General features: G+C 39.7%; 1 protein-coding gene across 1 annotated transcript in view; it reads left to right on the top strand.

Moving 5' to 3' along the window:
* Positions 1-1,732: 1,732 nt before the first annotated feature.
* The window catches only part of LOC141986541 (putative ATP-dependent RNA helicase DDX60), a 79,866-nt gene continuing 66,906 nt past the window's right edge, over positions 1,733-14,692 (top strand). The window contains exons 1-8 of the mRNA XM_074951116.1: positions 1,733-3,484; positions 4,024-4,093; positions 5,591-5,768; positions 8,146-8,487; positions 9,914-10,027; positions 10,949-11,122; positions 12,356-12,514; positions 12,922-13,063. Of these exons, the coding sequence (XP_074807217.1) occupies positions 3,301-3,484; positions 4,024-4,093; positions 5,591-5,768; positions 8,146-8,487; positions 9,914-10,027; positions 10,949-11,122; positions 12,356-12,514; positions 12,922-13,063 (1,363 nt within the window). The 5' untranslated portion in view covers positions 1,733-3,300. The remainder of the gene's footprint in view (positions 3,485-4,023; positions 4,094-5,590; positions 5,769-8,145; positions 8,488-9,913; positions 10,028-10,948; positions 11,123-12,355; positions 12,515-12,921; positions 13,064-14,692) is intronic.

Raw genomic sequence — 14,692 nt, 5'->3', positions numbered from 1 at the left:
GTTTTGGTTTTCACCAAGAAGGTTAGCAGTGATTGGATGTCTAACATAGTGAATGCCTGTCAGGGTTGTTAAGCACTGGAATAAATTGCCTAGGGAGGTTGTGGAATTTCCATCACTGGAGATTTTTAAGAGCAGGTTAGACAAACACCTGTCAGGGGCGGTCTTGATAATACTTAGTCCTGCCATGAATGCAGGGGATTGGACTAGATGACCTCTCAAGGTCCCTTCCAGACCTATTATTCTATGATTCTATGCTTTGCTCAACATTACCATAGTTCAGTGGGCAGTTACTAGTATTTTGTATTTCAGTAGCCCACAAGTCCTAGACAAAATTGGGGCCCCATTGTGCTAGGCACAGTACAAACAACCAATGACATTTGCAGGAAAGGTTGCATGTAAGAAAAAAATATGTCAGATTCAGCAAAATATTTAAACTTTCTGAAGTTAGTGGGACTACCCATGTACTCATGCATTTGTGTAAGTGCTTTGCTGAATTGGAACCTATGTTCTTCTGACAAAGTCAGTGGGAGTTTTGGTGTGCAAAGAATTGAGGATCAGTCCTCAGAGGGGGACACTAAAGATTTTTTTAAAAGATCACTAAAAACAGCTTTTCCACATAAATGAAAAAAGAAAAAAAAATCAAAGCTTTTAATCTACTTTCTGCCTTTTATTATGACCAAATACATAGAATATTGTGAAGCGCTTTAGTTATAAACTTTGTACATATAAAGATAATGAGTATTAAAGTTCATATTTAAAATTGATAACCACTACATAAAAATGTAGTCCTTGACTTGTATGATATCTTAAAAGTAGTTATAACAGTACAAATTCTATGTACAGATTATAGCTATTACAGTTCAAATTTATTGTTATGATAACCACATAAGATATAGTACTTGATTTGTGTATGATATTTTAAAAATAGCTGTAACCAGGGGTGAAAGTAACTTAAAGGACTTACCAGTACACCGGAGTCCTGAGCAGGGGGCGTGGCCTCGACCGGAAGAGGCATGGCCTCAACCAGAAGAGGCAGGGCCTTTAAAGGCCCAGGGCTCCGGCTGTGGCTGGGAGCCCTAGGGACTTTAAATCACCCACAGAGCTACCAGTTGCAGAGGCAGCTGGGAGCCCCGGGGCGATTTAAAGGGCCCCGGGCTCTGGCCATCACTACCACAGTGGAGCTCCGGGCCCTTTAAATCAGCGCTGGAGCCCTGCCGCCACTACCCCGGGGCTCCAGCAGTGGGGTTTGGGAGGCGCTTTAAAGGGTCTGGGGGCTCTGGCCGCTGCTACCCTGGGGCTCCGGCAGTGGGGCTCAGGTGGTGCTTTAAAGGGCCCTGGGCTCCAGCTGCTGCGGGGAGCCCAGGGCCCTTTAAAGCGCCAGCCTGGGGAAGCCAGTCCGGTCCGGCACAGCATATTGGCTCTTGCCGGTACGCTGTACCGTACTGTACTGGCTTACTTTCACCTCTGGCTGTAACAATGCAAATATTGTATACAATACGTTTTATTTGCTTTTATCTTTCATATAGTTTTGAAAGTACTGTTTTCTTGTATTTGATTGTTTATTTGACACCCTGAGCATCTTGTCTGGAGATGGGAGCTTTATTAATGCAAAACCATTATAAATGAAATTTATATTTACTAACCATTATTTGTAAGATTATTTTCCTTTTACTTTTGTTTTATTTTGGTAACTAAAATAAAAGAGACAGTGATATCAATTTTTTAAAATTGCAGACGCTAAACAAACACATAACAAGTGGTGTCTATACCTTGTGCCTACCTGCTAGGTGAATTTCAACCCTGTAAAGTAGGATGGGCACCAATAGTTATTTTTATTCATTTAAATACATATATCAGAAAATAATAACATTAGGTACTGGGATCAATAAGGTGTGATATTATTTTGCTGTGGAGAGACTCACTGCAACAAATCCAAAAAACCTTATAATGCTCTGCTATTTGGGAACCATATATGACAAACACTGAATCCAACACTTATGCTACTGGATCTTAATGTGTTATATTTTCACAATTATTGAAAATGTTGGCTGTCCTTTTTCTTCTTCTCCTTCTTATGACTGGAGTTAGCTTTGCATTTTATTTGTAAGTTATATTTTCTCATAAAAAAGTATTGTCATTAAATGTTTGCAGTAACAAACGTGCCACATATTCTCCTTACTATATTTCTAGTGTGGAACTTATTCTAGTAACAATCTTCAAAAATTAAAATAAATAAATAAAATAAAAAATTAAAATAAAATAAAATAAAATAAATAAAATAAGATAGGTTGATAGGGAATTATGGAAGATAGGATGGGGCTGGATAAGTCTTTGGTGTGTGTGAATGAAATGTAATCACTGAGATGTTGGCTATGCTGATGTGTCAGCATAGGATGAATTAGAAGATATTCTGCAAACCCTTATTTATAGGAGCAAATACAAGTACAAGTAGCTCATACAAGTAGTTCCATTAAAAGCAATGAGATTTTTAGTAATTTTAAGCTATTTGTGTTGAAAGGGCCCCAATCCTGCAAAGAAGTGCATGTAGGCAGACCCCTGCTCTTATGCAGAGCCCCAATGCCCCCTGACCAACACAGGATTGAAAAAGCTGAAAGGTGGTACAGAACCATCTTTCCCTTATTCTGGATTTACATTTGACATAGCTGAGCCCATTGACTGCAGTGGGAGTTCTGTGTTAGTAAAGCAAGCAAGATTTGGTGCTTTATTTTTCTCCATATTCCTTTAGGTGAATAAGCCATGGCTCTGTGTATGGGGCAATATAGAGATGAATCAACCCAGCAACAGTTTTGTGGGACATGCCTCCTAGCTCCCTGGCACTCCAGAGAAGGAAAGCTACTACAGCACCTCTTTAAAAGGTGCAAGATTAGAAGAGGTTCCTTGCACCTTTCCTCCCCTTCCCCTTTTGTTCACCCATTGAAGGGCCACACAATTTTTTTCTTGTTGAATAAGTTCTTGTTGAATAAGGATGACTGGCTTGATGTGCGAAGAAAAAAGATTTGACAAATTTTAGGAAACTGAATTATATGAAAATGTTGAGTAATTATTGCAGAATGTAATAGTGAGTAGAGTTTGTTGGAAAATGGAAAAAATTCTCACAGGGATAGTCACAAAATGCTTTCTTTTTTTTGCCCAAGTTTTATTCAATGGAAATTTTCCAGTCACCTCTAATAGCAAGGTGGATAATTTAATGAACCAAGTCTAAGAGCACACCATAGTTACTGAAAATTAATGACTGGCGATTAAATAAATTTTTTTTTTAGAGACCAAAAAGAAAGTCTGATGGCTTCTGCACAAACTGATCCTCAGGAAGATGGGATTGTGAATGGGAGTGAGAGTGACAGTAGTGCTGATGAAGAGAGCGAGACCACGGACAGTAGTCTGGAGCATTATTCTTCCCCATTTGATGGAGAAGAAGATGGAGAAAATGAAGTTGAAGAAGATAAAAGCCATCATGACTTTTCAGGTATATTGAGAGCTGAAGAAGAGTTGCAACATGTTTCAAAAGCTGATAGAGAAGATTCCAAAGAACTCAGGGACACACATGAGTCCCCAAATCCTGGTTAGATGTTAGTTGCTTATGCCAGTGGTTCCCAAACTTGTTCCACCACTTGTGCAGGGAAACCCCCTGGCGGGCCAGGCTGGTTTGTTTACCTGCCACATCCGCAAGTTTGGCCGATCGCGGCTCTCAGTGGCCACGGTTCGCTGCTCCAGGCCAATGGGAGCTGCTGGAAGTGGCGCGGGCCGAGGAACGTACTGGCCGCCACTTCCACCAACTCCCACTGGCCTGGAGCAGCGAACCGTGGCCACTGGGAGCCGCGATTGGCTGAACATGTGGACACAGCAGGTAAGCAAACTGGCCTGGCCCGCCAGGGGCTTTCCCTGCAGTAGCGGTGGAACAAGTTTGGGAACCACTGGCTTATGCTAATGTCTAATTTTTATGGTGTTCTTTTACCATATGAATCCCTTGTAACTGTTTGAGTAAAATCCATATGTTTATTTTAGAACAAAGAGAATGTCTTGGATTGCTGAAGAAACTGTCTTTATTCGTTTGGAAATCCCTTTCACAAGCTAAGTATGTACAGTGAGTTTCACTGAAATAAATGTAAAAATAATTTGTTAGGAAAAAGTTTCCATTAAATCCAGTAGTTGGTATTGTTAGCATAATATAATACTGTACCTTTTACTGTGACTGTCCACTATTCATCCAGGTTTATTGAAAATCAGGCGATCGGGGTGTCAAATTCATTCTGTGAAGGAGGCTGAATTCCACTTTTAATTATGGTCAGTGGGCTGGGCATTTAGGACTCTATACTCTGCTCAGTCCATAGCAGAATGCCCACTGACACCAATGGGAGGTTTACACAAAGAACACAGCAGGGTTCCCCAGCTCTAGCCAGTCCTCCCCAACATCTTTCTTCAGCTTCTATTCTTCCCAACAGCTCTTGTTACTAGTTCTCATCTCTGTTAGCACCCTCTCTCTCACAGGTCTCCTGTAGCTCTCTCCCAGTATCTCTTGCCAGCTCTCCACTGCTTCTCTCTGCCTCCAGCAGCTCTCCCATGCTGCATCCTATCTGTCTCTGTGGCTCTCCTTTCCTTTTCAGGTACCGCTCACAGGGCCTTCCTATCTCTTTCAGGCAGCATTCCTCCACTGCTTTCCTGGCTCTTTATACAGCCCAGATGCCTTCTCTTAAGCCCAGTTGGCAGGCAGCTGACTAGTCATAGGTGCACTGAACCTAATCCCTCTTAAAGAGGCCAGTCACCCTGTGACAAGGTGACAATCCTACTGGGATTTTCAGAAGTGCCCAGGTGCCATCTTTCCCTCATTTCCCTGTGATCTTCAGCAGGAAGAGGTCTGGCTCCAAGTCTTCTTTCTGGCTGGGCTAAGGCAAATCTTATATCTTTCTGACATAAGTAGCCTTCATGTGAGGGGTGGAGTGAAGAAAGAATCCCCCTAATAGTTGGTTTGCTGGAGGGAATCCATCATGATTGGATTCTTCTTGCTAATAGAATACGCTGACATTTCTGGGGCTGAGGAAAGACGTAATATTCAATATCTTTCCATCTCCTTTTAAAATTTTTCCCTACTTGAAAGAACTCATCCTTTTAAGATGTTAAAAGAACTCCCTTACCTCGCTGAAGTTATTGGCATGAATATAATTGTTATATATTATAACTGGGGCTTCTGGCAAGATGGTGCCCACTATACATTCTGTGGTTGTATCCAATGGGACACTTTTCTTTCAGAATCAGGAACAGCTTCCGCAGCAACAGATATGAGTGTTAGCAGCCATAAAATTTGATTTGGGCTAGATAGCATCCACAGTGTTGAAGAGTGAGAAAATTTCCATTACATTGAATAAATGAAGAGGAATGTTGGCAGCTTATGACCGACTTTAGAGGGAAGAAAGATAGCTTACTTGTGAATTGGCCTATACTACTCAATTTTGTAGATTTTAAAACAAGTTTTCTAGTGAATTAAATCTTTTAGCAATCAAATGTCTGCCCCCCCCCCACCCCGGCATTTCCATTTGTGCAAGATTATGCTTATACTCTTTCTCTTTTCATTCAGGTATGTCAGTCTACTAAATGACTTTGTGGAGTCTGAATTTTTTGTGATCGATGGGGATTCCCTGCTTCTCAAGTATTTATGCAAGAAAAGACAATATCTGCCCTTCTTTTACTTAGTTGAATGCTTTCTGCTGGATTTCACCCAAAAAGGAGCAAAATATGTAATTGTTTTCTTCAAGGTACTGTAACAACCAACTCTTATTTGCATACTGTTTAAACCACTGCACTATTTCAAAAGGAATGGATTGTAAGAAAGGAAATTTCATCAGTAGATTTTAAAAAAATACAATCTATAATAATTATGAACCCAATCTTGCTCCCCTACCCCGAATCCATATGCAGAAGGGACCTGCTTATCTAGACCTCACATCCCCAGGCACAAGACTGACTCAGCAACAGCTGGTTTTCTGTCCCAGGGCTCTGCTGAGGAGGCAAACAGTGAGCAGTCCTGAAAGATTCACATTGTTCCCTCACTGGTCTTGCAGACATTGGACCCAGGCTTCTGTCTGTAGTAGCTATCCTGTGGCATTGGAGGATGGTGAGCGAATGAGGAGGTAGAGCGGCCCTGTGCAGTTGTCCCTGGCAGCCTTTCAGCCCTCCTTCCCCAGCCAGGATCTGTGTGGCTCTCAATGGATGCAGGATGCTTGGGAGTAGGCCCTGCAGCCTGTTTCCTTGGGTTGGATAAGCCATGCTACTCCTGATGGACTGATTAGGAAACAATTTGTCACAATGAAAACCTTGCAGAGATTTCCTTTGCTCTGTGGGTTTTCCCACAGCACAAGGTTATTGGGCCAGAGTGTAAGAAAGGCAAATCTGTTGATTTCAGTTATATGTGCAAAGAGATGCACAATAACCCCCAGGAAACACATCTGAACCTTATTTTCCTGACTTCTTTTTTGTAAGAATTGTTTTGCAGAAGCTTCTATTAAAATTGTTTAGTAGTGTATTAAAATGAATGTATAATCATGTCGCTAACCCATTAAAATCCATTTAGAGATATGCAACTATATTCACCTTAATGAAATTTTTAACAGTGCATTCCTAGAATTTTATAAATCTTGATCATTTATAGTAAAGAAGCTTGCCTACAAAATAATAGCAGCCTGGGCCCAATGTTCCCCTTCGATGGAGAAATCTATGGGAAGGGGAAAAGTCTGCTGGAAACTGCAAAATTGTTTCTGTAAAATTTTCCTCATATACATCACTGCAAATGCAGGGGATTACAGCCAAATGGAAAGGGGAAGAGACAAGCTGTGTAGACATGGTGCAACTGCGTGGGTCCTCAGTTGCCACTGGAGATGGCCTGCCACTTCACTCAGCTTCCCAGGGCTCCTCTCCCACACAGCAACCTGGATCCTTTAAGAGTCTTACTTCTGTTTTCTGAATTCCTGGTGGCTGTACACTGCCTTCCTTTTCATGGGGAATAGAGGAGTCATGGATCAGTATCTCCCAGGAGAAATTCTGGGTCCTGAGGGCACGTGTTGCAAAGTGGTTGCTCCATGGCTCCATCCATCCTTGGCATATCTACACAGAGCTTGAGGTCTTAGCCCACAATGTTCCTGTAGAGCAGTGACTCTCAACCTTTCCAGACTACTGTGCCCTTTTCAGGAGTCTGATTTGTCCTGTGTACCCCCCAAGTTTCACCTCACTTAAAAACTACATGCTTACAAAATCAGACTTAAAAATACAAGAGTGTCACACTGTGAACAAAAAATTGCTTACTTTCTCATTTTTACCATATAATTATAAAATAAATCAATTGGAATATAAATATTGTACTTACATTTCAGTGTATAGTATATAGAGCAAGTATAAACAAGTCATTGTCTGTATGAAATTTTAGTTTGTACTGACTTCACTCGTGCTTTTTATGTTGATGAGTTGATGTACCCCCTGGAAGACCTCTGTGTACCCCCAGGAGTACACATACACCTGGTTGAGAACCACTTCTGTAGAGGGACTTTTGCAGCTTCCTAGTGGGGATGGAGGAAGAAGATGATTGTATCTTCTTTATTTGGAATATTGAAATGGTTATTATATTTCTACTGGGGCTATAGTAATTATGGGTGGAGCCGGTAGCATTGCCTATGCTTAAGGTTAAATGGCACCTCCTATTGTAAGACCCTGTTTTCAGGTGGAAAAAAAGTAGTATATGGTCACGTAATTAAAGACTATCATAAGGCATTTACACTAAGGAGACAAATTAAACGTTTATTCTTGCATTCCCTAACTTTTGACTTTGCAACCTTACTGTTCTTTTAACATATTTTAAAAAAAAGGCAATGGATATATCAATCGCATCTTTATGTATATGGAAATCTTTGTATTGCCTTTTACTCCTATGAAATGTTTAGGAACAAATATATCATTCTGTACAACATTACTAATAGCATACAAGAAAACAGCAGTGATATTCACAAAAATATAATATTTTAGTATTCTTCATTGTATGTCTTTGTGTATGTTTGTATATCACTAGTTGAAAGAGTTCTGAATAGGGTCTATTGGAATATAAATGTGAAATAATAATCTCTCAATTGTTTTCACTTTCTCCAGGATGTGGAACAGATGTATTTCAGTTACCCTATTTTCCTTTTCCATCGTACTGCATTAATACAACACCTGAAGTGCAACACTGACATTGTCATTCATACAGAGTTTTCCAATTGTTTCTCACCAGAATGGCAGATTTTCCTCAAGGAAAGTTATCCATATTTTATGATAATCTCTGATTTAGGACTCACCTCTCTACAAGAAGACTATTTACATATATTCATCGCTCATACCTTGTCAAAGAAAATCAATGTTGTGCTCACTTCAGGACAGGAGTCTGATGCTCTTAGAGTTTATGGATATTATGTCCAGAATGCATACGAACACAGGTCATTTTTTCAGCAGGTAAATTGCAATACATCTTCTTTATGGATTTTAAGTAGGAAAAATGTACTATTTATATGTAGAATTATATTTTTAATTATAACATCTCATTGGCAATTTTTGAATCAAGGCTGAATGTTCTTCTAAAATAGATGTTCTAGGAATTATTTGGGGAAGTCCTACAGGAGGTCAAACTAGATTATCACAGTGGTCCCTTCTGAACTTGGAATCTTTGAATTTGAAAACCAGGTTTTTACACATTAAAATCATGATGCAGTGATAACATTTGGCTTGTCTGTATGCCTTTCATCTGAGGATCTTAAAGACCTCTGCATACATTAATTCATTTGGGGCAAATTCTAGACCCCTTCTCCATAGCAACATGCTAGGCTATAGGATTCAGTGCTGTATGGATCTTCCAGTGCTTCTTGCCACAGGAATAAGGGGTGGGGAGGGGACGAGAGAGAGAAGCACAACGTGTTCCTTCAGTTTGCAGTAACCTAGCCCAGGTAATCAAGCTGGGTTGAGGATTTGGCACTTAATTACTGTAGAATAAATGGTCTGATCCTTCTTTCCCTACACTGAATAGTACCGTACTCTGTGGGTGATCTGATTGAAATCCATGGGACTGCTCCCATAGTAAGTTGTACTCACTGTGGGTAAGGATGGTAGAATTAGGCCCTATGTTGTTATCCTCATTTTACAGAGGGGGTAAACTCAGGTTATAAAGTGGCTAATGTACTTGCCCAAGTTTACATAGTAGGTTAGTGATGGGCCAGGAGTAGATTACAGATTTCCTGACTCCCAGTCCTCAGCTTTAATTAATTAATTTATTTAAAACAGAAACAGTTCTGGTTCCCTTGTGCCTATTTGCCATGAATTTGTCCTCGAAGAAAGCTTATATGATGGACTGTAGATCATATTCATTGTCACCCTTAAGTTCCTAATAGCCTGGACGTCCCAAGCACTTGTTGAAATACAGCTTATTAGGCAGCCTCAGGAATTTATGAGCAGCATGTCTCTTTTCCTGTACTGTTCATTTAGGGCCTGATCCAAAGCCCTTTGACCTTAATAGGAGCCTTTCCATTTACTTCAGTGGGTGTGCATCAGGCCCTGCTTTTGTTTAACATATATAGTAACTCATACCACTCGAGTTTAGGTCTTGGGCATGTGGTTTTTACCCTGTTGTGACAAAGGAGGTTTCTTTACAAGTGATGTTAGTTGCAGGCATAAGCAGAATGGCCATATAAACTCATGTTCCACCGGTATTTGAGGTTAATAAACTTTGGGTAAATTTTTCAAAAGCACCTAAGTGACTTAGTTGCCTAAGTCCCATTTTTCAAAAGTGCCTAAGTGACTTTTGAAAATGGGACTTAGGCACTTAAAATTTTTTTTCCCTTTGACTTTAATGTATAACTTTGACTTGTATACTTTTATTCTCATTTAGCATGAAAAGGATCTGCAACATATTTCTGAAACCACGGTCAAACACTTACAAAAAACCCAGGATACAGCCTATCTGTATAATTTAAAGATGAGTTTGAGAAACATACAAGAAGAGGTAACTTAACTATTTTACTATTTTTTTTCTAGTTACACAGCTCAGTAACAAAAAGTGTGTTCATGCAACAATCTGACAGTTGTGCAGTAGAAGTGAGATAATGGTCTTGTGGAAGAGGCCATGGGACCCACTCCCAAATCTCATGGATTCCTCTGGAATTCCAGGGGCCTCACTATGTACTAAACTATTCACAACAAAGGATATTTTTTGGAAGAGAGATTGCTTACAGGGATATTTCATAATAATAATATTTAGCACTTATACTGTGCTTTCCTATTCAAAACAATAGACAAATATTAATCCGATATATTGATTTTAGGTTACTATACAGAGACACAGTAAATCTTCCTTCATGAGCTTAAACAATAATTTTAAACAATTACAAACCCTCTGCCACGCCGAGTGTAAATTACCCTGTCAGAAATCAATTGGCGGCACTAGCTGAGATGAAGACCACCAAATCCAAGAGTTTGAGGGTGCATTTTTATGACTAGTTTCCCCATTCAGTTTTTTAAGTATTAAATATGCCTGCTATGCCATTGAACTTCTTTTAGTCTTATTGAAGACAATAGCAAAACTCCCATTGACTTCAGTGGGAGCCAGACCAGCTCCATAAGCTGATGTTCACCCCCAAAACTACTGGCTTTTTGCACATGGGGCCTTATTGAAAGTCTCTTGAAGTCAATAGAAATATTTAGTGGGCTTTGGATTGTAGTAGAATTGCTTTTAAAAAACTAAGTTTAATAACGCACTATCCCAGGAGCAGAAAATGAAACTATTTTAACTAACTTTTTTTTCCCTTCGGTATACCTTGATGCACTGCTTTTCTTCATTGATAGAGTTATATTACGATAAATGTATATGTCTCCTTTATAATCTTTTCATTATAAAAATAATAATATTAACACCTTATGATTGTAGGTATGTCAGACTATTTTGCTGCTGAAGCATCTGTGGCCAGAAGGATCCGACATTAGACGTATAGTTTGTGTTCTTACATGTACGGTGGGATTAAAAATATACAGTAACATGTTAGAAAATGCAAAAGTCTCTGAGGAAACAAAGGAACAACTAACAAAAAATTTCAGTCAGAAGGTGAGATTTCTTTATAACTTCTCATCACCTGTTCATTCTCTTAACATAAGTATTTTGGTAATGTTGGAGAGGATTGTCCCCCAAGATCCCATGCTGAAGGGGGTCCAGTGGCTTCTGCAGCATCATGTCTTGCTTCCTCTGTGTATCTGCTGGTCCAGAGAACTGCATGGAAAGGGACCGTTGACTGGGTGGATTGGCAGAAGAGTGGGTGCACCAAGGGGTGAACTTCATCCTACTACCAGCCTCTCTAACTCGGAAAAAATGATGTGGCTCGGGGCTGTATTATTGTTTCTACAGAGTCCTCTCTGTGGATGAGATCACCACTTAAGCAGAAACCCACTTAAAGGTGGGCAACCATAGTCAGAAAGAGTCCCTGGCAGTGGTGCTCCAGGGGAGTTGCACTATAGGTGGGGATGGAGCTACTCTGGGCCATAGTTGGTGTGAAGGAACAGGGCATTATGACACCTACTTAAGCCACCTACTTAAGGAATCCATGGGGTTTGGAACTGGGTCCCATGGCCTCTTTCCTGAGAAGTTTTACCATAGGAGGCAATCTTGCCAGTTACTCTTTTTTCTCGTTCCTCATACACAACAGTATAATAACCACTGTAGAAGAATATAATTTTTCATACTTTTTTTGTTCAGGGAAAAAGTCTGAATTTCTTACTTGCCATATGTAACCCTTCATCAATATCTTTTTTTAATATATAATTATGCTAGAGGTCTTATGTTTTAATTAGTCTAAGATGGAAGCAGTGTAACAGCATACATGTAGAGTAGCACATATGGTAGGTTGTAGGAACATATTGAAAAAGTAACTGTGATAACTATGTCAAAATTAATTAATAAGGTTTACAAAGAAAAAAACACATAGGACTCTATTTAAATATTAGCTTCTCATCTTAAAATAATGTAATTTTTATTCAGGCAGATTGGTAATTGGTTTACTAAATTCTATATGATTTTCAACGGTCACATTACTTCCCTCTTGGATTTATAATGGAAGTGGTATCTGATCCTCAGTTATCTAATGCTACAATAAAAGGCATGTGATGAACTAAGTATAGCCAAAAGTGACTGTAACATGCAAATTGTATAACAGTAACAGTTTTTTGCTGCACTGACAAAGTGAAAAATCACTGAATTATATTTTTAATATGAATTATGTTCACCACTAATTAATATTTATTATTGAGGTACTTAGTGAACTGTATATTGGTTATGTCCTAACAGGAGAAAAGTGGAGCATTAACACTGGAAGAAGCCACAGATCTGTGTAGAATGCAGTGCCTCAGTGTGGTTTTTCTTCTCCACTTGCCTCTTTCGCAACGAGCTCGGATTAGGAATATTAATTCCTGCTGGACTAAGCAAGTTTTACCATTTATAATCATGGTAGGTGTACCAGGGCCTTGCCTCCCACTGACGCTGGGTGCAGCAAATGCCTCTGTTTTCCTTTTCTTGGTACAGTACTCTAGCCCCCTGGCCAAACCATACAGATTTATTGTACATAGTACAGTGGCAGCCTGGAAGGTCTTTAGATCTTTTAAAAGCAAGTGGAGTTTGAACAGCTTGCTGTTGAAGCAGAGTGGTCCAGTAGGTAGGCTAGGAGTACAAGAATGAGTTTATATTCCAAGCTCTGCCACTGACTTGCTGTGTGACCTTGGACAAGTCACATCACCTCTCACTGCTTTATTTTACCAATCTGTAAAAATGGGATCATCATACCTTCTTTTGTAAAATGCTTTGAGCTCTGCAGCTAAAAAGTGCTATGTAAGAATTAACTGCATTTTTTTTAATAGCAACAACATTGTGACTATTTTGTTCTGAAGCAACTAAATGATGAAAGTGACTGGCAATTGGATTTAACTCACCTGCCTGATTTAAGGGACAATTCACTGTTAAAGAATCTTTCACATTACTATGAAATAGAATACTGCTCAGGTATTTATCTTTGCTCTTGAATAATTTGCTTTTTTAATATCTAATTTTATTAAGTTTATAAATGAAAAGCAAAAGTATTAGCTAATGAGTATATATATATTAATGTTATATATATATATGTTAATAAAGTTATTGTGTGGAATAGTAGAAAAAGCATTTTCAGTACTGAGTCCAGAGAATTAGATGCATAACTCCTGTCACTTAACAAGAATCTGTTCAGACCCACTTTCCATGGTCACACCCATGCCACTATGCATATGCAAAAGCAAGGAGGGGAGGTGGTATAGGTTAGACTATGAGGACTCCGTGCCACTTGAGGATTGTCTTATGTTCACAGAATCGTAAGACTGGAAGTGACCTCAAGAGGTCATCTAGTCCAGTCCCCTGCATTCATGGCAGGACTAAGTATTATCTAGACCATCCCTGACAAGTGTTTGTCTAACCTGCTCTTAAAAATCTCCAGTGATGGAGATTTAATCCAGTGCTTAACTACCCAGAGAGTTAGGCAGTTCTTCCTAGTGTCCAACCTACACCACCCTTGCTACAATTTAAGCCCATTGCTTCTTGGCCATCCTCAGAGGTTAAGAACAGTTTTTCTCCCTGTTCCTTGTAGCAACCTTTTATGTACTTGAAAACTGTTATGTCCCCTCTCAGTCTTTGCTTCTCCAAACTAAAACCCATTTTTTTCAATCTTCCCCCATAGATAATGTTTTCTAGACATTTAATCATTTTTGTTGTGCTTCTCTGGACTTTCTCCAGTTTGTCCACACCTTTCCTGAAATGTGGTGCCCAGAACTGGACACAATACTCCAGTTGAGGCCTAATCAGTGTGGAGTAGAGTGGAAGAATTACTTAACAAAAGAATGGCCCTACTGGGTCAGACCAAAGATCCATCTAGCTCAGTATCCTGTCTTCCGACAGTGGCTAGTGCCAGGTGCCCCAGAGGGAATGAACAGAACAGGTAATCATTAAGTGATCCATCCCCTGTCGCTCATTCCCAGCTTCTGGCAAACGGAAGCTAGGGACACCATTCCTGCCCATCCTGGCTAATAGCCATTGATGGACCTGTCCTCCATGAATTTATCTAGTTCTTTTTTGAACCCTGTTATGGTCTTGGCCTTCACAACATCCTCTGGCAATGAGTTCCACAGATTGGCTCTGTGCTGTGTGAAGAAATCCTTCCTTTTATTTGTTTTAAACCTGCTGCCTATTAATTTCATTTGGTGACCCCTAGTTCTTGTGTTATGAGAAGTAGTAAACAACACTTCCTTATCAACTTTCTATATACCAGTCATGATTTTATAGACCTCAATCATATCTCCCCTTAGCCATCTCTTTTCCAAGCTGAAAAGTCCCAGTCTTATTAATCTCTCCTCATATGGAAGCTGTTTCATACCCCTAATAATTTTTGTTGCCCTTTTCTGTATCTTTTCCAATTCCAATATATCTTTTTTGAGATGGGGCAACCACATTTGCACACAGTGTTCAAGATGTGGGCATACCATGGATTTATATGGAGGCAACCTGATATTTTCTGTCCTATTATCTATCCCTTTCCTAATTATTCCCAGCATTCTGTTCGCTTTTTTGACTACTGCTGCACATTGAGTGGCTGTTTTCAGAGAACTA

This window comes from Natator depressus, chromosome 4, assembly GCF_965152275.1.
Source record: "Natator depressus isolate rNatDep1 chromosome 4, rNatDep2.hap1, whole genome shotgun sequence".
NCBI classification, from domain to species: Eukaryota; Metazoa; Chordata; order Testudines; family Cheloniidae; genus Natator; species Natator depressus.
The sequence above is the reverse complement of the archived record's forward strand: the minus strand, read 5'-3'. Positions and strand labels throughout refer to the sequence as shown.